This window comes from Suncus etruscus, chromosome 11 (assembly GCF_024139225.1).
Source record: "Suncus etruscus isolate mSunEtr1 chromosome 11, mSunEtr1.pri.cur, whole genome shotgun sequence".
In the NCBI taxonomy this organism is placed as follows: Eukaryota; Metazoa; Chordata; class Mammalia; order Eulipotyphla; family Soricidae; genus Suncus; species Suncus etruscus.
The window spans coordinates 101,166,568-101,193,098 of record NC_064858.1 but is presented as its reverse complement, the minus strand read 5'-3'; the positions used below and the strand labels follow the sequence as shown (position 1 = coordinate 101,193,098).

At 37.5% G+C, this 26,531-nt stretch overlaps 1 protein-coding gene across 1 annotated transcript in view; it reads left to right on the top strand.

Moving 5' to 3' along the window:
- Nucleotides 1-26,531, top strand: part of ZFC3H1 (zinc finger C3H1-type containing) — a 66,151-nt gene that overhangs the window by 27,351 nt on the left and 12,269 nt on the right. The window contains exons 7-24 of the mRNA XM_049783031.1: nt 966-1,063; nt 3,280-3,489; nt 3,687-3,851; nt 5,196-5,333; nt 6,441-6,562; nt 7,747-7,896; nt 11,622-11,796; nt 12,414-12,545; nt 12,850-13,389; nt 13,474-13,583; nt 15,320-15,451; nt 15,705-15,826; nt 16,971-17,072; nt 17,985-18,104; nt 19,441-19,624; nt 21,916-22,102; nt 24,646-24,834; nt 25,405-25,642. Of these exons, the coding sequence (XP_049638988.1) occupies nt 966-1,063; nt 3,280-3,489; nt 3,687-3,851; nt 5,196-5,333; nt 6,441-6,562; nt 7,747-7,896; nt 11,622-11,796; nt 12,414-12,545; nt 12,850-13,389; nt 13,474-13,583; nt 15,320-15,451; nt 15,705-15,826; nt 16,971-17,072; nt 17,985-18,104; nt 19,441-19,624; nt 21,916-22,102; nt 24,646-24,834; nt 25,405-25,642 (3,114 nt within the window). The remainder of the gene's footprint in view (nt 1-965; nt 1,064-3,279; nt 3,490-3,686; nt 3,852-5,195; nt 5,334-6,440; nt 6,563-7,746; nt 7,897-11,621; nt 11,797-12,413; nt 12,546-12,849; nt 13,390-13,473; nt 13,584-15,319; nt 15,452-15,704; nt 15,827-16,970; nt 17,073-17,984; nt 18,105-19,440; nt 19,625-21,915; nt 22,103-24,645; nt 24,835-25,404; nt 25,643-26,531) is intronic.

Genomic DNA, 26,531 nt, shown 5'->3' with positions numbered 1-26,531 from the left:
GGACCATATAGAATGTTGGGGATCGAACCCAGTTGGCTGCATGCAAGGCAAATACCCTACCTGCTGTGCTATTGCACCAGTCCCAGATAGTTTCATTTTTATCCTATTTTGCTTTTACACGAAAATTAATCCATTTCTTTACTTTTGAAGAGGGATGTCCTACATTATTTTCCTTTGGGTAGGGTTCTTCCTTAGATCCATGGGGATTAAAAAAAAACACAATATGTTTGTAGCCTTTTCTGCTTCGTTATTTGTTCATTCTTTTAGAAATTGGACAGGTTGAAGGTTTTGAGGAACTAATTGTCAATTTAAGTGGAAGACTGACTTTGACGACTCAAAAGTAGCCTTTTCTGCTCCCTTATTGTTATATCTTTGAGAAATTGGTCAGGTTGAGGGCTTTGAGGAATAATTGTCAATTTATGTGGAAGACTTACTTTGACAATCAAAGGACAATTTTAAATATATAGAGATAGTTTCATGGAGAATAAAGATTTTATTAGAGATGAATCTTATTTATTCAAAAATGTATTTATTTCTAATAAAATTAATTTGTACTCTACCTAGATGTATGTTTTTTTAAAAACACTGCAAGATTAACATATTCCTGTAGAATTTTTATTGAATTCTTATTTAATATATAATTTTATTGATATATCATTAAATTATAAAAATCTAATTATTAAATTATAAGTTTCTTTATTATTAAATTCTTATAGAATTTATTAAAATTATTAAATTTATAGCATTCTTTTTTATTAAACTTTTGTTATTATTTTGGGGTTATTCTGAGCAATGCTCAGCGGGTTACTCCTGCCTCTGCAGGAATTACTCAAGATGTGGTAAGAAACCATCGGAGTGCCAGGGTTCCAACCCAGGCCTGCTGTGTGCAAGGCAAATTGCCCATTGCCCATTGGACTCCCTCTCAGGACCCTTGTTTTTTTGTTTTTTGTTTTTATCTTTTACAGCTCCTTCACCGGTGCAACCACCATTCTTCTCTGAATGTTCAGTGGGGTATTTTTCTTCAACAACATCTATTTCTTTACCTCCACCACCTCAGGTTTCCGTAAGTGAAAATTAATTTATCTAAGATTATTGTGTTTCTGATTTTACTTTGTTTTTAAAATGACATTGATTTTTGAGTATTGAGATTAAAAGATCTTACGAAATCAGAATTATTTCCTAGAATTAGTAGCTATGAAATCTGTGAAATAATTTTGGAAGTGGAATTTGATCCACACCCAGTGGAACTGGAGTGTTGGGGAGTTTATGCCCAGCTGGTAGCCTGGAATAGTCCTTGTGATGCTCAGGGGACCATATGATACTGTGGGTCAAACCTGAGATTATCACAAGCAAAACATGCATTCTGGGCCTGTGTGTATCTCCTTGACCTTGAAATAAATTACTTAATTGGGGTTGATTCATATGGAAAACTTTTTCTTTGCTAATTTTAAATTTATGTTCTTTCAGTACTTAGTATGTTCCTTTCTGTGTATGTGTGTTTATGTGTGTGTGAACATATTAAATAATAAAAGAATATAAATTTAAAATTAGCTACCTGGAGCTGGAGAGATAGCACAGTTGGCCTTGCATGCGGCCAACCCTGAATGGACCTGGTCTAATTCCCAGCATCCCATATGGTCCCCTGAGCCTGCCAGGAGTAACCCCTGAGTGCTGCTAGGTGTGGTCCAAAAACCAATGAATAAACAAACTGCTTTTTAAAATAATAATGAAATAAAATTAGCTATCAATTTTGGAAGGAAGAAAAAACGAGAGAGAGAGAGAGAGAGAGAGAGAGAGACAGAGAGAGAGAGAGACAGAGAGAGAGAGAGACAGAGAGAGAAGGGAGAAGAGGCCAGAGAGGGAGGCATGAAACTTAGAAATATCTGAGGGGAGGGGGCCAGAGTGATAGCACAGTGATAAGGCTGCTGACTCAGGATAGACCTAGGTTTGATCCCTGGTATCCCATATGGTCACCTGACCCTGCCAGGAGAGATTTCTGAGCCCTGCTGGTGTGGCCCAAAAACGAAAAACAAATTTAAAAAAGGAACTGTTTGAGGGGAGAGAAAGAAAGCATGTTTAAGAAAGAACATTGTTTGGGGGCTGGAGCAGTAGTACAGCAGATAAAGCTCTTTAGCATTCAACAAACCTGGTTTTAATCTCCAGCATCCCAAGTGGTCCCCAAAGCCTCTTGCCCCCAAAAAGATAAGCTTCTCCAGAGTGCTAAAAGCAAGTAGACAAACGGGGCTGTAGTGATAGTGTAGCAGGGTAGGGCTTTTCCCTTGCATGCAGCCAACCCAAATTCCCAGCACCCAGTTGTTTACTCCAAGTTTGTCAGGAGTGATCCCTAAGTACAGACAGTGATCCCTAAGTCCTGAGCCACTACCTGGTGTGGCCCCAAGCTCCCCGACCACTGCCAAAAGAAACATAAAGACAAGCATTTGAGATAGGTGTTCAAGGGAGAACATAACTTGAAGAGAATCTTTTTTCTTGGTAGTAGTTACAAAGTTTAATCTGAAGCAGAACAAAAATTATCTACTGTTTCTGGTTTGTTTGTTTTTGTTTCTTCTGTGAATTGGGATTAGTCTTTTAGGGTGCTTCTCGAAAACCCTTACTTTCTCCTTACTCTTGGCCATGCTGGGGACTGTGGGGGACATTTATGATATTGAGGATCAAACTCAGTATCCTGCACAGCTAAGGCATTCCTAGCCACAAAAGTTAATTTGAAACTCAGCCAAAGTTAAGTATTGTCATTAAGAAAGATAAAATAGAGTATGGTAATAATATTCAGAGACAGTAGAGATGAGAGTCGGGAGGACTGTTCCATGGTTGCGAGCTTGCCACAAATAGTGGGGCAGTGCGGTTAGAGTAGAGAAGGGAACACTATGACAAAGAAAGTTGTCTGATCACAAAGGAACGGATCACTTTGGACAAAAATGCTAAAAAGTGCTAAAAAGGGATTAAGTGATATGAGTGATACATACCCCTTTTTTAATAGTAGTTCAAGCCACAGTGTCAAAAGGGGGGAATAAAAGAGGGAAAGACCATATACAATTTGAATTCGATGTTTTTCAGAATGCTAAGTAAAGCTCTAAACGAAAGTATGTATAATTAGCTTGAAATTCATAAATGTTTCAAACTTTTTTCTAAAATTCTGATTTTTTTTTCCTTGTCTGAATGTTAGTTTTGAGATTTACAGTTCCTTTATTTGTGGAAACAAACATTTGGATTTCACATGGTAAAACGTGCACTGTAATTTTCTTTCTTTTTAAAAACTACCAGCCTCTGCCACCTTTGAATCAGCCTTACGTGGAAGGCTTGTGTGTATCTCATGAACCTCTGCCCCCTCCACCACCTTTACCACCTCTCCCTCCTGACGATCCAGAACAGCCTCCAAAACCACCTTTTGCAGACGAGGAAGAGGAGGAAGAAATGCTGCTTCGAGAAGAGCTCCTTAAATCTCTAGCAAATAAAAGAGCTTTTAAGCCGGAGGTAATTTAGCTATTTGAAACTCTAGGTGGTGCTCTTGAGCTTTTTTTCTTCTTTGATTGCTCACTTTTTTTTTCTTTTACTGCTTATTTGGGATTGGTTGGACCTTTCAATAAAGTAGGGCTAAGTCTGAACTAATTTGTTTTTAAATTTGGCAGGCAGTTACTTTTATTTAAAGATGTTTTATATCTCTTATATAGGAAACTTCCAGTAATGGTGACCCACCCTCACCTCCAGTTCTGAACAATTCACAGCCTGTGCCAAGAAGTAATCTATCTATTGTCAGTATTAATACAGTATCTCAGCCTAGAATACAGAATCCAAAGTTTCACAGAGGACCTCGTCTTCCGCGAACTGTAATATCGGTACAAATTAAATATTTAATCTATGGTGATTCGAACGCCTGTTAGATATTTATGTGAAGATTTGTTGTCTGTTTCCCACTTTTTTTTTTGTTTATACAGACATAAATTCATGTGCGAATAGAAATTTATTTGATAATAATCTGAACTGGGAATATATTTACTTGAAAACTGGTGGATTTATTGATATTTTGGGGGAAAGCATTATTTTCATTCTGGTGATGCACTTTACTTTGCTCTTTCATTTTTATTTATAAAAATCAGTCAATTCAGAGTTTCTATTTTAAAATGAAAGTAAATTGTCTATTTTTTTTCATTTTTATACTTCGCTAATATATTTTGAATATATGATCCTGCTGTAATGGAAATATTTAGATGCTTACTAAGGAGATAAAAATGACAACAATGGCTTTTTTTGTTTGCTAATGGCTTTGATATACAAAGACTAGAACAGAGTCAAGTTGAAATCTTGTCTTATTTAGGTAAACCAACTTTTTAGAGAAAAGTTGGAGAAAGTGGGGCTAGAGCAATAGTACAGTGTGTAGGGCACTTGCCTTGCACATGGCTAACCTAAGTTTGATTCCCGACATTCTATTTGATCCCCTAAGCTTGCCAGGAATGATTATTGAGCACAGAGCCAGGGATAACCTCTGAGCCATGAGTGCACACCAGGGCACAGTCTGTTGTGGCCCCAAACAAACAAAAATGCTTGAGAAAGTAAACATAGTGATGTGGGGCTGGAGAGAAAGCATGGAGGTAAGGTGTTTGCCTTGCATGCAGAAGCACAGTGGTTCAAATCCCGCCATACCATATGGTCCCCCAAGCCTGCTAGGAGCGATTTCTGAGCATAAAGCCAGGCGTAACCCCTGAGCACTGCCGGGTGTGACCCAAAAACAAAACAAAACAAAACAAAAAACAGTTATGTCTAGAAACACTGAATATAGACTATTTTATGTTTTATATATAGTCAATATTAGTGAAGGTTGGATAAAGTTATGCTGTATTACTCCAAGATTCTGCCTGTAATTTGTCCTTGTGTTTATTGGATTTTGGCCATGCCTGGCGGTACTCAGATCCTACTTCTAGCTCTGCTGTCAGGAATCACTCCTGGTGGGACTTGGCAGGCCATTTAGGGTGCCAAGGATTGAAACTGGGTTGGATGTATGCAAGACAAGAGTCCTACCCACCCACTGTTCTATATCACTCTGGTTCCATTGAGCCTGTTATTATGGAAAAAATTAAGAGAAACTAGGCAACTTAATCAAGGCCACATAGCTAATTGAAATGAGCCAAGAAAAGAGTAGATACTTTTATCTTCAAGGGTAACAAATAGCTATTGCTTTGCAGCTTCCAAAGCATAAATCAGTGGTTGTAACACTGAATGATTCCGATGACAGTGAATCTGAGGGAGAGACTTCCAAGTCAACAAACAGTGTTTTTGGTGGATTGGAGTCCATGATTAAAGAAGCAAGACGAACTGCTGAGGTATGTAAAATTAATCTAAAGGGAGAAAGAAATGGCTGGATGACTGCCTTTTATACTAAGGAAATATATTTCGGGTTGTGTTATGCTACCAGCAATTAAAATTATGCAGGGGCCGGGTAGGTGGCGCTGGAGGTAAGGTGTCTGCCTTGCAAGATCTAGCCAAGGAAGGACCGCGGTTCGATCCCCCGGCGTCCCATATGGTCCCCCCAAGCCAGGGGCGATTTCTGAGCACATAGCCAGGAGTAACCCCTGAGCGTCAAACGGGTGTGGCCCAAAAACCAAAAAAAAAAAAAAATTTATGCAAATACAACTCTTACCCCTAGATGTATAGGGACAGCTATTTAGATAATAGTTAAATGATTTTAATACATACTTGTTTTTATTTACTTCAAATTCTTGTTTTGATTTTGTTTTGGGGCCACATCTGACAGCTGTGAGGCCTCCGCATTTGGGTAACTCCTATTAGTACTGGGTTAATGTAGTGCTGGGGATTGAGCTATGGTCGATTTCAGGAAGTTAGATTTTGTGTAAGACAAGAGCCTTAAACAACTTTGTTCTCTACAACACTATTTAAATTTTTTGCCGTTATATGGGTATCATGATTACAGTAGTGTTTTCGGGGCTTTAATGTTCAGATTATTCAGTGATGTTCAGAGTTGGAGGGCCTCTGTTAGCAATTCTTGGCCAACTCGACAGACAGTTCAGTTTTAGGGCTTGTAGATGTGGTGATTTGGGGCTCCTAGGGCTATGCCCTGCAATTGCTTGGGAGACTAGGAATATGGTACATGCAGTGAATATACATCCAACTCAAGCTTCTTACCTTCTGTACCAGTTGTTTCTCTAGTGCCTCTTTTTGTGTTTTGGGGATCAATGACAAAGTAGTTCTGTGACATTTAAAATGTTGACCTTGACTACTTATACTTATGTAATTGTATGATTAATTTGGTGATTAACAAAGAGCATTATTTAATACTAGGATAGGACACTTCAATGGAAGCTATCAGTTATTTTGAAATATGTAAACACACACCAAATTACAATGTATTATGTAAATCAGTGTGAGGTTATTGAAAGTTGTTCATTTGGTTGGTTCCAAATGTTTTCTAGCAAGCCTCAAAACCAAAAGTACCACCAAAATCTGAAAAAGAAAATGATCCTATGCGTACACCTGAAGCATTGCCTGAAGAAAAGAAAATCGAATATAAATTGTTAAAGGAAGAGATTGCCAAGTAAGTCATTTTATATAATTAACTATACAGGTATGTGACTCAAAAAAAATAACTTGCTTTCTATATAGTTCATTAGCATTTGACAAAATAAAGCTTTTGGTCTTTGGTGGCATTAAAGATTTTGAGGGGGGTGGGGGAGTAGTTTTGGATCATAGATAATTGTACTCAGGACTTTTTTTTTTTTTTAAGTAATGAAGTTATTTTATTTATTTATTTATTTATTTATTTTGGTTTTTGGGCCACACCCGTTTGACGCTCAGGGGTTACTCCTGGCTATGTGCTCAGAAATTGCCCCTGGCTTGGGGGGACCATATGGGATGCCGGGGGATCGAACTGCTGTCAGTCCTACGCTAGCGCTTGCAAGGCAGACACCTTACCTCTAGCGCCACCTTCCTGGCCCCTGTACTCAGGACTTAATCCTAGCTCCTGTGCTCAAGGATCTTTCCAGGTGGGGTTTTGGGGACCCTATGTGATACATAGTTTTGAACTTCAGTGAGTTGTGTGCCAGACAAGGTCCTTACACACTGTACTATCTTTCTCGCCCCGGGATTAATGTTTTTATAGCTCAGGGCCAGAGCGGTGTGCAAACGGTAGGGCAGTTCGATCCCCTGGCATCTCATATGGTACCCTAAGCTAGGAGTGATTTCTGAGTGCATAGCAGGAGTAACCCCTGAGCATCACGTGATGTGGCCCAACCCCAAAAAAAAAATTTTTTTTTAATTTTTTAATTTTTTTTGGTTTTTGGGTCACAACCTACAGCGCTCTGGGGTTCCTACTGGTTCTATGCTCAGAAATCTGGCAGGCTCAAGGGACCATATGGATGCCGGAATTCAAACTATCATCCTTCTGCATGCAAGGCAAACACCCTACCTCCATTCTATCTCTCCGGTCCCCAAAATATGTTTTTATAGCTCAGACAAGGATGATTGTGTATACATCCGAATACATTGGTGTATTGAGATAATAAAGCCACTTAAAAAATGATAAAAATGCTCAGAAAGGGAGAACAGTACTATTAACTTTGCCTGCTTTTGTTCTGCATATTGGTTGTCTTTGTATCATTCAATTTAATTCAAACTTTAATTTTTTTTGCAATGGAAGACCAAAATTTTTTAACATCTTTGAAGATTAGAATTTTCAAATTGCAGTTTATTTTCTGATATAATTAATCTGTATTATTTTAGTCGAGAGAAACAGCGTTTAATTAAATCAGATCAGCTAAAGACAAGTTCATCATCTCCGGCAAGTTCTGATGTGGAAATTGATGGAATTGGAAGAATAGCAATGGTTACTAAGCAGGTTACAGATGCTGAAGCAAAACTAAAAAAACATAGGTGAGTTACTTATTTAATATTTTTTAACTTTGTTTTATTTAATATTGTTTTTTATCTAATTCAAATATATGTTTGTGGTGTAATCCAGAAGTGTTTGATTATAAATTTATGCTTTTTGAAATTTGCAAATTTATTTTACTGAATTATAGTTAGTAAAATAAAAGGAATTTTTTAAATAAAAATATCAAGACTTCAGATAACAAATTTTTCCTCCAGATGTATATACTTCTTCACTTGAAAAATTATCATCTAAAAATATTTTTCTCTAAGGAAATACGTTGTTATTTTTATTAATTTTTTTTGGGGGGGGGCGCACCCGGTGACACTCAGGGGTTACTTCTGGCTATGCACTCAGAAATCACTTCTGGCTTGGGACCATATGGGATGCCTGAGGATCATTGTCCATCCTAGATTAGCATGTACAAAGCAAATGCCCTACTGCTGCTCCACTACTCCAGTCCCTATTATTATTTTTTAAATTTATATTGAAATTTTTTGAGGGTGGCCACACCCAGCTGTGCTCAGGGGTTACTCCTGGCTTTGTACTCAGAAATCATTCCTGGCACACTTAGGGGACTATATGGGATGCCAGGGATCAAACCAGGGTCGGCTGTGTGCAAGATAAATGCCCCATCTGCTGTGCTGTTGCTCCAGCTCCCTCAGATTTATTTTTTGAAATAAAATGTGTAACTATTAAATTTAATCATGCACTTAAATATTTTGTGAAATTTCTATGCTATTCAAGTGGTATTTAAATTTTTTATTTTTAAGCATCACATTAGGCATTTTAAGGCATACAGACATTTTTGTATTTCAGTGGCATTTTCTGTATAAGTGTAGTTCATACTGTCTAACTGTTTTCCAGTATGAGCCACGTTATAAAATTCTTAATTTTGTATTTAATTAAAGAAGAAATGGTGTATAATATATTTTAAATAATGTTTAAATATCACAATAACAACTGTAATTGTAGTTAATAAGTGGTTTCTTCAAAAACAAATACCCAACATCTGATGCAACTGTGACTAAAATATTTACTTTAGAAATAAATAAAACTCCTGGCTCTGTGAACAGAAATTGCTCCTGGCAGGCTCAGGGTACCATATGCTGTCCAGGGTTGGACGTATGCAAGACAAACGCCCTACCTCTGTGCTCTCACTCTGGCCCCAGTGTTTTAAAATTAAAAGTTATAGCTGTTCCTTTCTTAATACTTTGAACTTTACATTTGTCACATCACATTCTTTTTCATATTCTTATTAAACCATTACTTAAATTTAAGTTTCCAGAATGTTGATTCTCAACATTTGTTAAAATTAATTTTAATTATTTTTGGTCTATACTCAGCAGTGCTTTCTCCTGGTTTTGTGCTCAGGGATCACAACTGGCGGTGCCCAAGGTTACAATATGCAGTGATGGGGATCGCCTGGGTCAGCTCTTTGCTTGACAAGTATCCTGCATGCTGCACCATACCACCAGCCCCAAGCACTTTTTTGGGGGGGGGCACACCCTGCAGTGCTCAGGGTTTACTCCTGGCTCTGTGCTCAGGAATTACTCCTGAGAGCTCAGGCGACGATAGGGGATGCCAGGGATTGAACCCAGGTTGGCCACGTTCAAGGCAAATGCCCATCCTGCTGTACTATATTCAGCCCCAGGTAAAAAAAAAAAGCTTTTTTTTTTAAATATATATTCTTTCTGCTCTCCACCCCTCTGTTACATTTTCTCTGATTTTATGGTTCAAAGATAATAGTTGTTATGATTAACATATTTTAAGATAAAATGTGGAAATATCCTTAAAATGCTATTTATTTGGGGGTTACACCTACCTGTGCTCAGTTTAGAGTTTAGTCCTGGTTATGAACTCAGGAAATACTCTTCTCAGTTTCATGAGACCACAAGGGAAACCAGGAATGGAATCTGGGTTGGTTACAAATGCAAGGTGGCAAGCACCGTACCCACTGCACACAGTCTTTCTGGCCCAAAGATGCTCTGTTTTTGACTTGGGGGACACACCCAGCAGTGCTCAGTGCTTACTCCTGGCTGTGCATCCAGGGATTATTCCTAACACACTCGGGGGGCCATATGGGTTGCTAGGGATTGAACCCAGGTCTCCTGTGTTCAATGCAGGTGCAACTACCTGCTGCACTATTACTCTTTCTTTAAACCAAGCAAGTATTCAGTAGTTGAAAAGGAAATTTATATCAATAAATTTGATTTTGGAATGCGATTGCTTAATTCTGAACTTTCCATTTATATAATTGCTTAAAAATTACCCTTCATTTTTTTATTGCCTTGCTCTTACTCATAAAATGAATTAAAAGATTTGTAACTTAATTAAATGTGCGTGATTATATTTCTTAGACATTTAATTGCTTATTAAGACAATTATAAGTGAAGCCAAATTGCAATTTTCTGTTTTATATTTTAATTTTTATGAATCATAAGTTTAGTGTCAACCATCATCAAAGATTTGTTAGTAGTTTTTGACTATCTCTGACTTAAAGGATTTGCTTTATTTAAATATGATTACCATATTTTCTGGCCTATAAGACGACTTTTGAAGCAAAAAAAGTCAACCGAAAATCGGGGGTCGTCTTACACGCCGAGTATATCCCGAAATATGTTTCAATATGCTGTTAAACGAAAATTGTCTGAATATTGCCACAAAACAAATTTCCAACTCGATCCTGCACCAATCACTGCAAGGCTGCTCAGACCGCCTCTCTAGCTCAGCCAATCCAACCAGGCTTTTATGCATGCAAATGAGACAGTGTTCTGCACCAATCACTGCCAGGCTGCTCGGACCGCCTCTCTCACTCAGCCAATCCAAGCTGGCTTTTGATGCATGCAAATTAGACAATGTTCTGGACCCGAATCTACACTGTCAAAAGCCTGCTCAGATGGGCCAGAGTCAGAGAGGAAGTCTATTACAGTGTAACCTTTGAACCTTTGCTTGTTGTGATTGGCTCACTGTGGTTCGTACAGTTGCAGCACAGGAACATTCTGTCTGATACAGCGAATATAGGCCTAAACCTATGTTTTAACTGCAAAATTAGGGGGTCGTCTTATACGCCCGGTCATCTTATATGCCGGCAAATATGGTACTTAAGCTGGTGAGATAGCACAGAGATTGTTGTATGTTGCATTCCGTTGATCTCAGATTCCTGGCACCATCACTTGTCTCCCAAGCATCATCAGGAGTGACTCAATGGGCCAAAGTCAGGAAAACCTTTGAGCACCACTAGGTATAGTTCAAATACCTCTTATGCCTCTATTCCCCCAATAACGTCAGATCCAGGGACTTCTGATATGACTTTGTATTTTAAAGGCCCTGAATTTGTTTATAGCCATTTAAAAGAAAAAAAGAAAAAAGTCAGACAAATTAATAAAATGTACCTGATGTTTTGAGTATCAGTGTGATTGACAAATACAGAAACTTTATTTTCTTTGATTCTCATCTGTATAGCATAAATATATTTAAATGAGTAACTACCATATTTCTTGCTCTGTAAGATGCACCTGACCATAAGATACATGTAGTTTTTAGATGCTCTCCTCCCCTGCACGCAGGCTTGAACTCCAGGCGGCATTCGCTCCATAAGACACACTTTTGGGGGGGAAAGTGCGCCTTATGATATGAAAAATACAGTACTCATACATATTTAATTTTAATAGTGTAGTATTACGGTTTTAGAGAAGTATTAATTCAAAATTTATTTCCCAATTAGAATTCTCTTGATGAAAGATGAATCTGTTTTAAAGAATCTAGTACAACAAGAAGGTAAGAAGAAAGAATCTGTTCGAAATGCTGAAATGAAGATTACAAAACTTACAGAACAACTTCAAGCAACAGAGAAAATTCTTACTGTGAACAGAATGTTTCTGAAGAAGCTCCAGGAACAAGTAATTTTTAATAATTATAATGTTGCAATTTCATTTTTACTCTACATGTTAGGGTCTGTTTTTAGTATCTGTTTGATACTAATGTCAAATATGAGTCATATTGTTGGTATATTTTCATTTTTAGGTGAATTCCTTAAAGCTCTTGCTCTTTTATTATATATTTTTTTAATTTTTGGTTTTTGGTTTTGGACCACACCCGCCAGTGTTCAGAAATCGCTCCTGGCAGGCTTGGGGTACCATACAGAATGCCGGGAATTGAGCTTGGGTCCGCTTTGGGTTGGCTGTCTGCAAGGCAAATGTCCTATCACTGTGCTATCACTCCGGCCCCAAAACTCTTGCTCTTAAATTTAATTTAAGAATTCCACTTAGGGGGCCAGAGCGATAGAATAGCTGTTAGAGTGCTTATTTTGCACTCACCTAATGACCCAGGTTTGTTTCTTGTGCTGTGTATCCCCCAAGTCGGAAGTGATCCTTGAACCAGCGGTAAGCCCTTGAATGCTGCTGAGGGGTCTCCTCCCTAAAAGAAATCGCATATAGAAGAATGAAGGAAGATTTTAGACTCCTAAAGTTTTTAATGATATTTTCAGGATTTTTCTGAAATTTTTCTTTATTTTCAGATTCACAAAGTTCAACAACGTGTTACAGTTAAGAAAGCATTGACTCTTAAGTACGGAGAAGAGCTTGCTCGGGCAAAAGCAGTGGCTAGTAAAGAATTAGGAAAACGTAAACTGGAACAGGATTGCCTTGGAGTAAGTTGTACATAACTTTTTTTGCCTGTAAAGGATTTTATGATTGATTTGAGGGTAATATATGTAAAATAGCTCAGATTTTCTCTTTCATATTCATACATAATAACATTAAGGCTGTTTTCTCAATGACATCACCTTTTGGTGAAGCTTGTCTTTAGATCATTTTTTCTCGACTTTGCTTTTTTGGTTTGGAATATCCATGATTAAGTAGCAAAACTTTTGGAGACATTTGTAAAACTTTCATTCTTATATCACCAAAAATTGTTTCTAAAATTACGGTGACTTCTATTCTTTTTATCCATAGCCAAACAAAATTATGAGACTGGACAATTCTCCATTATCCAGTCCAAGAAAGCATTCAGCGGAGTTAATTGCCATGGAAAAAAGACGATTACAAAAGCTAGAGTATGAATATGCCCTGAAAATTCAAAAATTAAAAGAAGCCCAAGCTCTCAAAGCAAAAGAACAACAGAATATTACTCCAGTTGTAGAAGAAGAACCTGAATTTTCTGTGCCTCAACCCTCACTTCATGATCTGACACAGGATAAATTAACTCTAGACACAGAGGAAAATGATGTTGATGATGAAATTTCGTCTGGTTCAAACAGAGAACGAAGAAGATCCTTTATTGAGTCCAACTCTTTCACTAAACCTAATCTTAAGCACACTGATACACCTAACAAAGAATGTTTAAACAAACCTAAGAATACTGTAGAAAAACCAGAACTTTTTCTAGGGTTAAAAATAGGTGAATTGCAAAATTTATATTTAAAAGCTGATAGTTTAAAACAGCTGATTCTTAAAACTAGCACAGGCAACACAGAAAAGATTTTGCATGGTCAGGTAACTGAACTTTTTACATATTGCTTTTGAAAGCTGAAATTCATCCTCACCTGATTTTTATGGAATTATTTTTTTCTTTTGCAGGAGATTTCTGTGGATGTAGATTTTATCACAGCACAGAGTAAAACAACAGAACTGAAGCCATGTCCATTTAAACCCTACCATAGCCCTCTTCTAGTTTTTAGGTCCTACAGGTATTAAAAGATTCAATCAACTTGTAGGGTGGGATATGGCTTTGCAGGAAAGTGCATGCCTTACTTTCATGTGACCTGATTCTGTCCCTACTACTGCAAAAAAATATTGGTGAATTCCAAAATTTATATTTAAAAGCTGATAGTTTAAAACAGCTGATTTTTAACCTTGAATTTCTGTAAATTCTGTAACCTTGAATTTCATGAATAGTCATTGGTTCTTAATATTTTAACCTTAAATATTGGAAATAGTAGTATTTTTTTGTGGTAAATGAAAAATAGACTTGTTCTTTTAAGGAACTGTGTCCATAGTTTGTTAACAGAGTTAGACAAAAGAAAGTGAATGTTACAGCTTTTGTTTGCATTTACTGATTATAATTTTTTATTTTTGACAGTTGGAATTGTGATAATTTTGGACTACTGTCAGGATGTTTGGAAGGACACTGGAGTCTTAGGAGTCTTTCAATTTTGTTTTACTTTTTGGGTCATGCGTGTCCTGATGCTTGGGGCTTGCTCTTTGCTGTTTTCAGGGGACTATACTATGTTGGGAATGGAACTGAAGGCTCCCACATGTGAAACGCGTGTTCCATCCAGCCTAGGTTGTTCTATCTCTCCAACTTGTTTTGTTTTCCTTCATTCTCACTATTAACTCAGGCTAAGAAATTCATTGGCCACCTTTCAAAAATGAATTTAGATCTTCTCAGATAATTAACTTTGTTGGAGGTCTTGTGTATTGTTTTTAGGTTTCTAAAGACTTACATGTGTATGATCTTAATTATTAAATGACTTTTTCATTTGTTGTTTTGTATTCGTTGGTAGTAGCAAAAAATAATCAGTACTAGGTAGCATTTTAACATGTTGAGAATATCACTTTTTAAAAATAAGTCACTTTCTTTTTCAGGTCTTTTCTTTTCTTTTTTTGGTTTTTGGTCCACACCTGGCGGTGCTCAGGGTGCTCTTGGCAGGCTTGGGGGACCATTGGGGATGCTGGGAATTAAACCTGGGTCCGTCCTGGGTCGGCTGCTTGCAAGGCAAATGCCCTACCTCTGTGCTCTAGCTCTGGCTCTTTTTCAGGTCTTTTATGTTTTATTTTATTTTTATTTTTTTTATTTTTTTATTTTTTTTTTTTGTTTTTGGGCCACACCCGGTAACGCTCAGGGGTTACTCCTGGCTATGCGCTCAGAAGTTGCTCCTGGCTTGGGGGACCATATGGGACACCGGGGGATCGAACCGCGGTCCGTCCAAGGCTAGCGCAGGCAAGGCAGGCGCACCTTACCTTTAGCGCCACCGCCCGGCCCCTCTTTTATGTTTTAGATGTAATAGTTGTCTTGGTATTTTGCTCAGAGGACTGAAGCATAGTCAGGCAGAGGCATGTCCCCAGCATTACATGGTTGTCCTCTCCTCAGCACTGCTGGGTGGTATATATAGCCTTGGTGGTGCCCACCATGTCCTCAAGCAAGGTAGCTTGAGCATGGAACATTCTGGCCCACACGTTGATTTGCTAGGAGTAGTCACTGGGCCCTTGAAAACAGGAGGTGCAAATGAAAGATGACAACGGGGAAAAGGAGAAAGTGGGTTTTTCCTTATAGTGTGATGTTCTGACTGTTTTCTGGAGTTCCTTTTAGTCTTAAGTAATTAGGTGAATAATAATATCAAAGTGAGAAATAATTGGGAAAGAAAATGGAAATTTTTTGAGGAATATTTCTAGAATATAAGATTTCTATCTTCCTTCTTCTTAGATTTAGTCCGTATTACAGAACCAAGGAAAAACTTCCCCTCAGCTCAGTATCGTACAGTAATATGATTGAGCCGGATCAGTGTTTCTGCCGTTTCGATTTAACAGGAACATGTAATGATGACGATTGTCACTGGTGAGTAGTTTTTGTGGACAGTTTTACATTTACTGGTTAGTTTTAGGTTGGGGTGATGGTTCGCCTTGCTGGAGTGGATGATTTTCATGTGGAATCCGGTATCCCTGTGCTATATTGCTCCTGGTGTTACAGCTGGGATTGACCCCAGAGCACTGCCAGATCTTGCCCTAAAAGGATAAACACATGTTAGTCTTGGTAGTTGGTTTTGATCTGTGTATGATGGTCTTTTTTTGTTGTTGTCATTTTATTTTAGGCAGCATACACATGACTATACGCTTAGCCGAAAACAGCTATTCCAAGACATTCTGTCATATAATCTGTCTTTGATTGGTTGTTCAGAGACAAGCACTGATGAAGAAATTGCTGCTGCAGCAGGTTTTTAAATACCTCTTGTTTTTCCCCAAGTGAAAATTTGAATTTAGACTATTTGAAATTTTATTTTTAGGTGATGTTGTTATATTTAAATGGCTATAGTACTTCAGTACATTCCCTTTTGGTGCTTTATCTAAATCTGCCCTGTTTAGTATAAATAATATGCTGCTATTTAGATTCAGTTAAAGTTTTCTTTCCCAGTAGTCTAGCCACATTTCAAGTGCTCAAACCCACTTGTACTTATCACCAATAGGACAGTATAGGTGATTTGGTTATTTCAGGAAAGTTCTTCCAGTGGAGCTCAACCGTAATAGTTTAATTTACTTAGAGTACTACATTAACATTGGTATAGAAATTTTACAAGTAGGGGCCGGAGCAGTGGCGCAGGGCATAAAGCGTCTGCCTTGCGCGTGCTAGCCTAGGATGGACTGCAGTTCAATCCCCTGGAGTCCCATATGGTCCCCAAGCCGGGAGCGATTTCTGAGTGCAGAGCCAGGAGTAGCCCCTGAACATCACCAGGTGTGGCCCAAAAGCAAATAAACAAAATTTTACAAATAGATTTAACATCAACTACTTTTATTACTGTTTTAAAAGTAAACTAGGGTTAAAGTTTAGTATAACTTCAAATTACATCGTTAACTAAAAAGAACTTACTATACTTTGACCTATAATATGTATATATTACTGTCAGACATTGTGAATGAATATTGTTTCTTCTGATTTTATCTAATAATAAATTTTAAACTATACATATTTATAAATTATCATATCTGTTCAATTGATCAGAATCAAGATAAAGTGATCACATTTGGAATAATTATAAAATCACTGAAATCTATTCATTTCCACTTTAGGACTTTAATTTTTCACTTAATTATTTAGTTTTAGAAAGAATTTTTTTTTTCTAGCCTCATATGGGTGCCACACATAGCAATTCTTGTAGTTAAGAACATAGACTCTGAGGGTTTGCGGGGGGGAGGGGGGGAAACGTAGACTCTGCCCACTAATAAAATATAATGGTGCTTTTGTCCAATTCCATATACTCTCTTTCTTAAACTAGTCTTCACTTTGTAATTTTTAATTAGTCTCATCTCTATAATCCTTATTTTTATATCTTTTTAGTGAATATTTGTTCCTCTAATTTCAGAAAAATATGTAGAGAAACTTTTTGGTGTAAACAAAGATCGAATGTCTATGGACCAGATGGCTGTTCTCCTTGTTAGCAATATTAATGAAAGTAAATGCCATAGTGAGTATTTCTCTCTCTCTCTCTCTCTCTCTCTCTCTCTCTCTCTCTCTCTCTCTCTCTCTCTTTCTCTCCCTCTCCCTCTCCCTCCCTCTCCCTCTCCCTCTCCCTCTCCCTCTCCCTCTCTCTCTCTCTCTCTCTCTCTCTCTCTCTCTCTCTCTCTCTCTCTCACACACACACACACACACACACTTTATTTTTATTTTTCCTCTCAGTTTCTCTTTAACAGCAGATTTTTGGCATCGTGTTTTCTATAAAATGTATACTTTCTGGGCCCGGAGAGATAGCACAGCTGCGTTTGCCTTGCAAACAGCCGATCCAGGACCAAAGGTGGTTGGTTCGAATCCCGGTGTCCCATATGGTCCCCCGTGCCTGCCAGGAGCTGTTTCTGAGCAGACAGCCAGGAGTAACCCCTGAACACCGCCGGGTGTGACCCAAAAACAAAACAAAACAAAACAAAAAGTATAATTTCTGGCTACCATATAGAGTAAATTTGTTGCAGCCTTTTCCTTTTAATTTCTCCTTCTCTTTCATTTTCTTGGTAGTTATTGCAGTGATGGGAGTTAAACACATGCACTTGGGTGTAATGCTTTTCAGTGGCTTTTTCAGTACCTATATATCTAGGTAGATCTTAGTTCTGGCATTCAGGTATATGCGATTGTGGTGCAATGTGATAGAGATCGCACACTGTTGTGGCACTGGAATCCCAAGTAGCAGAGCTTCCAGGATTAAACTTAAACATTGTGAGACAGTGTCATGGATTGCATTTATGGCTTAACTGCATTTTTAGGGCATTTATTCTTCCCTAAGCCCTTAAATTTATTCTTGTGAAGTATTGTTTATTTGGGTATTCCTCAAAACTATAAAAATAAAAGATCATCATATTGACTAATAATTTTGTCCTGTTGACTTCAGCACCTCCATTTACAACGTACAAAGATAAAAGAAAATGGAAACCAAAGTTTTGTAGAAAACCTATTTCAGAAAATAACCTCAGTAGTGATGAGGAACAATCTACAGGACCAATAAAATATGGTAAGAGATAAGTTAAGATCCAGAATTAAATTGTGATGCTCCATCTTTGAGTAACTTTTTTGTTTGTTTTTGGTTCATCCTAGCAATGCTCAGGGCTTACTTCTGGCTCTGCAATCAGAGATCACTTCTGGAGGTGCTCAGGAGACCATCTGGGTTGCCGGAGAGCAAACCCAGGTCTGCTGGGTTGTACTGAAATTTGTACTGTCTCTCAGGCCCTTATTTCTATTTTTTTAAAATATGATGCCATTTGTTATTAAATGAAATTGTGTCTATTTTTATGAAGAGCATCCTAATTAACATTGGAGGATATTTTATACTCATGGTTTCTGTCAAGCAAATGTAGGGTCACTCTAATAAACATGACTTAAATCTTACTATCCAGTGGCTAGAGAGCTAGTTCACTGGACTGGAATGCTGATTTTTTCATGTGGGAAGCCCTAGTTTAATCCCCAATCTGTGAATAGTCTCCTGAATACAGAGTCAGAGGTAATTCCTGAACAGTACTAAGTGTGGCCCCCAAACCAAGTAAATATTGCTAAATATTTGAATGAGAGATGGAAATAATCATTGCTTATTATCTGGCCTCTCTATTTGAGGGTAGGTGTTCCTGTTTCAATTTATCTTTTGAATCTGTGTTTTCTGCTATGGATTAAGCTCACAGGAAGTACTAATGGATGATCAAAGTAATAATGTGAATAAAAATGGAGTCTTCATATAAAGGTCGCTTTTTAATCTTCAATTTTCATAATCTAATTGCTATTTGTAGATTTGCAAGTATCCAGTGGCGTAGGCCCCAGTGATTATTTACTCTAATTGGAACACTTTCTTAAATTTGATTTAGTGGAGCAAATCATCTTTATTACTTGTAATGTTCTCATATTTTACAGGACTTATATTGTAGGTGATGTCTCTCATTTTTATAGTAGGGAGATCATACTTGCTGTTTGTATGATTTTTGGCGATGCTTTCACTCTGAGAGGTGTCATGGTTGAATAATAAGTCATGATCGCTCTACTTTAAAGCTATAAACTGGACCTCATGCCATTAGGATATAAAGTTTTTTTTTTTTTTTTTTTTATTTTTGGGCCACACCCGGTGATGCTCAGTGGTTACTTCTGGCTATGTGCTCAGAAATCTCTCCTCGCTTGGGGGACCATATGGGACGCCAAGGGGATCGAACTGAGGTCCGCCCTTAGTCACCAGGCAAATGCTCTACCGCTGCGCCAAAGCTCCAGCCCCAGGAAATAAAGTTTCTTTTAAAAATGAGGCCAATTAATTGTTTAGTGGGCATTTAGACTGGAGAAAATAGAAAGCTAATGTGACTTTTTCCATATAGCCTTCCAGCCAGAGAACCAAATTCATGTACCATCTTTGGATACTGTTGTCACTCCAGATGATATCAGATACTTTACAAATGAAACAGATGACATTGCTAATTTAGAAGCAAGTGTGCTTGAAAATCCTTCTCATGTACAACTTTGGCTCAAGCTTGCATATAAGTATTTGAATCAGAAAGAAGGGTAAGTTCACTTGAAAACTTTTTATATACTGATACTCATTAATATTTTTGTATTTGTATTTTATCTGATTATCAATTTTTCCTCCTAGTCATAGTGTTTTTTTCTTGTGGGTTTCTTTGTTGTTGTTCTTTTTGGTCTTTTGTTTGTTTGTTTGTTTGTTTTTGGACCACAGAGTTATTCAGGTAACCCTGCTGGTGCTCAGGAATCATTCCTGGCTCTGCACTTCTGGCTTTGTGCTCAGGAATCATTGCTGGTGGGCTCCAGGAACAATATAGGATGCCTGGGATCGGCTGTGTGCATGACACCCTACCTGCTGCTGTACTTTCACTCCAGTCCCATGTTGTTGTTGTTGTTGTTGTTAATTTTTTTATTGAACAAACTTGCTTAGAAAGATGAGAGAAAGAATATATTTTAAGAGAACACAGGCTTCACCAGAGTAGAAATAAGTGAGCTAAGAACATGGACTTGAAGAGCAAGCCGTCTTCATTTTTTGACAAAGTAAAAAGAATTTTATTGTTTAAAAGCTATCAGGAGGGGCCGGAGAGATAGCATGGAGGTGGGGCGTTTGCCTTGCATGCAGAAGGACAGTGGTTTGAATCCCAATCCCGGCATCCTATATGGTCCCCCGAGCCTGCCAGGATCAATTTGTGAGCATAGAGCCAGGAGTAACCCCTGAGTGCTGCCGGGTGTGACCCAATCCCCTCCCCCCACCCAAAAAAAAGCTATTAGGAAAATCTTCAGATTAGATCTTGAGTTGTGTTTATGGCACAGAATATGGATAATAATTTTGCTAAAGGTTTTTATTTTAGTGAATTTATTTCAAAGGACCTATAAAAACAGTAAATTCAGTGTTATTAGGATTATCAGTAATTCTTAAATGTTAAGTAATTATCTCAAAAATACATGTTAAAGTTATAAAACAGTTTTAACTTTGTTAATTTTGGACATTTATCTAAGAACTACTAGATCCTAATGAATTGAGTTCTTTTATGATGTTATATCAAATTAGGTAAATAGGTAAAATTTGTATCACAGCATGTGTTCCTTTTGTATAATTGAATGTCCTGATTCCTACTTCTTATAGTAGGAATAAATAAGTAGCAACTGTTTACATATATATAAATATATGTGTTTGTTTATATATACATATATATAAATAAAATTAAAGTTACATTAATTTGGGTGTTTTTTTTTTCAACTAGTATTTATTTAGGCCAGGGTGTTTTGTTTTTAATGTGACAGCACCCTGAATATCTTTTTAAAATATCACAGCTTTTAAAATAAGGAAGCACTGGGGGCCGGGTAGGTGGTGCTGGAGGTAAGGTGTCTGCCTTGCAAGCGCTAGCCAAGGAAGGACCGCGGTTCGATCCCCCGGCGTCCCATATGGTTCCCCCAAGCCAGGGGCGATTTCTGAGCACATAGCCAGGAGTAACCCCTGAGCATCAAACGGGTGTGGCCCAAAAACCAAAAAAAAAAAAAAATAAAAAAATAAGGAAGCACTGTAAAATGCTTAGTATGGTGTTATTTAACTTGATATGTGCAGCAACGTATGCTTTGCTTTGTTTTGTTTTTCCTTTGGGACCAAACCTGGCAGTGCTCAGGTTACTGCTGGGTCTGCATTCGGGAGTCATTCCTTGTGGGACTCAGGAGACTATATGGAATGCAAGGGGTTGACCCTCGGTTACATCCATGTGTAAAGCAAGCACCCATCCCGCTATACCTTCTCTCTGGCCTAGTAACTGTTTTCTGACTCATTTACTGAATGAGAGCCAAAAGAACTATACATTTTGCAAATAAGATCATGAGACAATTATCTTCTCCAGGAGATAGCAAGCCCTTTATTGATGAAAAGAACTATTATATTGAAAGCTTTGATAGTACTGGCAGTAGCTGGCCTTGAGAATGAGTCATTTAACTTTTCCAATTCCTGAACCAGTATAAATCATAAAAAGTATTGAGTATGGACATAAAGTACATTTGAACTTTTGTTTCATAATCTAGAGTTTTATAGCACTGTATCTTATCTGATAATGGTCATTGAACATCTACTTACAAAGAAATTGTTTGGTCTCTGGGAATCAAGGATCATTGAGGGGAGGATGCAGAAGGGGAGACAGCAGATGTGATTAAAACCTTAATTGATCATCTTTTGTTTATACATGATTTAAATTTCTTGGTAGGATCCAAGAGAAAATGACATTGAATAATGGATTCAAATGAGACTATTTAAAAAGTATCTTAAAGCATTTTATTTTTTAAAGATGCTCCTACATTTTCTTTTCCATATACAGGCTATGTTCAGAATCTTTGGATTCTGCTCTAAATGTTCTGGCTCGAGCTTTAGAAAACAACAAAGACAATCCAGAAATTTGGTGTCATTACCTCAGATTATTCTCAAAAAGAGGAACCAAGGAGGAAGTACAGGAAATGTGTGAAACAGCTATTGAATATGCTCCTGATTATCAAAGCTTCTGGACTGTGAGTAGAGAGAAATAAGTCCCTTATGTGTGTTCATAATTCCTTGGATTATATAAAGCTTGATATAAGTAGTAATATATTTTTTATAAGTATGGGAAGTGTTTGTGTTTTTTTTGAACCACTGATTTACAGTACAATTCATGTTGGTTTTTCATGCATTCAGTGTTCTAACACAACGTCCTCCACCAGCATTTCTGCTTTCCTCCATCATTGTAGTTTTAGTCATGTTCTTTTTTTGGGTCCTGGATCGGCTGCTTGCAAGGCAAACACCGCTGTGCTGTCTCTCCGGGCCCTAGTCATATTCTTAATCTGTGTATAGATGTATAGATGTATAGTAAATTTGGATGTGACTCAGTGGGAGAGCCCCCGTACCCTCAAACCCTCATGCCTTCTTTGGGTCAATTTATAATAAAGGAAAAATCGTGACCAGAGCATTTAGTTGTTAAATTCACTAGAAGAATACATTTTGTGTTCCTAAAACAATTCTCCTTTGATTTCGGAGGTTGAAGGTGGTGGGTTGGTCTACCTCATGGTTTGGGGCTCAGGGATCACTCAGCAGAGGTGCTCAGGGGATTATACATAGACATTGCTGGGGATCTAACCAAGATCAGCTGCATGCAAGGCAGTACACTGCCCACTGTACTGTCTCTCCAGTCCTTAGTGGAAATAACCTTATTATAATCTATTACTAATATTGAAAATTATCAAAACATAAAAATAATTGATCCCCTTAGAAAATAAATTCTCAATAAGACCTTTTACCAGAAACCATTGGATTCAGATAAGCTTTCAGATGTATCTATTTCTGTAGTTCTGTTGTTTGTAATAGCATGATATCTCTGGGTCTGGGAGTAAGTCCAAGGGTTAGATCTCATTGTTTGCTTGTTGGAAGGCCCAGGTACCCTATACCTGTGTTTGATCCCTGCCACCCCATAGTCCCCCCCAAGTACTGCCAGGAGTGGTACATAAAACAAAAACCATGATACACCGTAATGAATTTGACACTCTACCTCTCAATAGTAGATTTGGCTAGAGCAGGGGTGGCGAACAAGTTCGACACAAAGAGCCAAAATTTTAAACTGAGAGTCAGAGAGCCACACCATGCAGTGACTTGCCAAAACAGGCAAACACTCACACAAAAGCATATCATTTTATCAATAATATATTAAGCACATATTGCATTTTGCCAAAATCCTGTTCGCCACCCCTGGGCTAGAGGATTGTTTTTTTGTTTTTATTTTTTTTTCTTTTTGCAGTGCTGTAGTGCTAGGGATTGTTCCTAGGGCCTCATGTTCAGGAAAAGTATTCTTGACATCCAGCTCTACATCCATGGCCTGGGTAGTGAATTATTAATTTTTTTACCTGGAGCTTATACAGCAAAGTTGATGCTAGTGGGTCATCATAAAGTTTATAGTGTTTGGAATATTTTAAAAATGTAATATTTTGGGGGGCCAGAGCAGTAACAACAGCAGCAGGGCATTTGCTTTGCACGTGGCTAGTTTGGATGGACTTGCATTCTATCCCTGGCAACTCATATGGTCCCCTGTACAATTTCTGTACTCAGAAATTGCTGGTGTGGCCCAAAAAACACATTTCCCCTCTTGCAAAAATAAAAATGTAATATTTTTCTTTGAATTTGATCCTCATGGCCTTTTTAATTTCTTGGTTTTAAAAATAATTTTACTGTATATTCCATATTCTCGTATAGTTATCAGTCTTAAGCAGTGCAAATTGTTTATGATCATATGTGAAGTTTCAATATAACTCGTCTTTCATTGTTTTTCCTCCCCATCGTGTCGTGTGTGTATGTGTATGTGTGTGTGTGTGTGTCTGTCTGTCTGTCTGTCTGTCTGTCTGTCTGCCTGCCTGCCTGCCTGCCTGCCTGCCTGCCTGCCTGCCTGTCTGTCTTTTGGCTACTAGTTTCGTGCCGAGAATTGAACCTCAGCCTCCTCCCTATGTGCCCTAGCCTGCTCTAGCTTCTGGTTCCTCTTTGTTTTTTTTTCTTTATTTCCTTTCTTTGTTTTTGTTTTGTTTTGTCTGTTTTATCAGATGTGCCCTTATTTGTGCTGCTTGCTAGAGGTTTTACACGCTTGGCTATAGTGCCCTAGACACAGTGATACAGAGGATTAGAAATGGTTGTGCCACTAGCATTGCGCCTGTTGGGGGGTTGCTGGGGATGGAAGTCATGGCCTCATGCCTGCCAGGAAGGTGCTTTACCACTCTGCCACTTCCCCTATTCCCAACATGAACTTATAGAGATCCACTGTGTTCTTGCTATTGTTTATCTGTTAGAGATAGACAGACATAAGGAATGAAACTGTTTTAACTGTTGCGAGTAAGCAACAAACTTGGATGATTTTAGTCCTCATCGGATTGTTTCCAGCTTTATATAATAGGTTATCTTAGATGAGTCTATACATTTTTATGATTGTTCTTTACAGAAACTGAATACTTAATATGAGACAGTTTGAAAATGAAAGATCTATAGCTTTATAATGTATTTTTATGAAGCAGGATTAATTATGTGAAACCTCTTTGGACAGTTTCTGCACTTAGAAAGCACCTTTGAAGAAAAAGATTATGTATGTAAGAGAATGGTTGAATTTCTGATGGCGGCAGCCAAGCAAGAAGTATCAGATGTTTTGTCCTTTCAGCTTTTAGAGGCTCTTCTATTTAGAGTTCAGCTGCACATATTTACTGGAAGGTGCCAGAGTGCCCTTGGAATTTTACAGGTAAACATTTGCATTACCGTTTAATTACATTTCCTAGTGATTTTTGCGTGAGGCCTAAGCATAATGTATGGATAGCATTGTTTAATTATTTAGAGCGCAAGTTCTGAATCTTTGTTTTGTTCATAATAGTAAACTGAGTGCTATGTAGGTTTATGATTTCTTTCCTCATTTGCTTAGTTGGGGATATTGGATTGTATGAGGTTTAAGCAAAACAGTATGTGTTAATTACCTGCAAGATTATATCTCAAGTTTGAAATTTTAAGGAAGTAAGTTATCAGTGAAAATTTTCTAGATGTAGATTTATTTTCATTTTGTATATATTAATGAATTTCTAATACATAGGCTCTTAACATATAAAGTAACTGAATCTTTACATTAAAATTGTTTATCTGGTATTGAACCTTTTTACTTTTTAAATTGAAAAATAGGTGACTCAAAATTTTGCTGACAGTACTCTATACTTCAAATAAATGAAGAAGTTAATATGCTTTGCCTTTGCATTTGATTTTTATTAGGAATAGGCCTTATTAAAAATACCTATGTGTGTTTTTTTTTTTCTTTTAAACTTAGAATGCTTTGAAATTGGCAAACAAAGAAATAGTAGCTGAATACCTTAAAACAAGTGATCGCTGTCTGGCATGGCTTGCCTACATACATCTTGTAGAATTCAATATTCTCCCTTCAAAATTTTATGATCTATCTAATGCCAATCCTTCAAGAATTGTTAACACAGAACCATTTGTAATGCCATGGCAAGCAGTTCAGGATGTAAAGACTAATCCTGACATGTTGTTAGCAGTGTTTGAAGGTAAGTATAAGTATACGTGAATTGTCATAAAATGATTATGATTTTTCACAAATCAGGGAACAAATTGGAATCTACTGCAACTTGTGGTTTCACACTATATTTTATAAAGAAAGGTTTGAAATACAGAATTAAACTAGGTAAAATGAACATTGACTTTTTCTATAATTTGAGTTCTAGTTTTGGCAAAAGATACTGCTAAATATGTAAGTAATAAATGCTATATAGATTGAGCATATTGATTGAATCAGAATCATACTTTTTTTTTTGTTTTGTTTTTTTGTTTTTTCGGGCCACACCCGTTTGATGCTCAGGGGTTACTCCTGGCTAAGCGCTCAGAAATTGCCCCTGGCTTGGGGGACCATATGGGACACCGGGGGATCGAACCGTGGTCGCAGTCTTTCCTTGGCTAGCGCTTGCAAGGCAGACTACTTACCTCTAGCGCCACCTCGCTGGCCCCAAGAATCATACTATTTTTTAAGGCAATAGTTAAGCTGGAGGCTTAAAATAGTCTTTTCAAGTAATAAGTATACTTTTATTATGTTTTATTATGCTGCTGTATACCAAATAATGTGTCCACTACAGAAGTAACAAAGCTTCTATCTTCTAGCTGAAAGTCAGAAATACATTTGACATAATTATTAAATACATAAAAGGCTATAAGTCTGTCTTAGTCTAGATTCTATGCTAATAGAAAAGACTAGGATGTATGATTTCTAGACTTTTATTTAGGAGTTTGAAGTTACCTAAATATGGATAAAAGCTACTTGGGTGAAAAACTAACCAAGTTCAGTAAACATGAGTAAGATAATGGTCAAAGTAAAAGGAGACTATCTTTTTTCATGTTCTGGAGTGTAACCCATTTGAATACTACTTTGTTTCTAAGTATTCA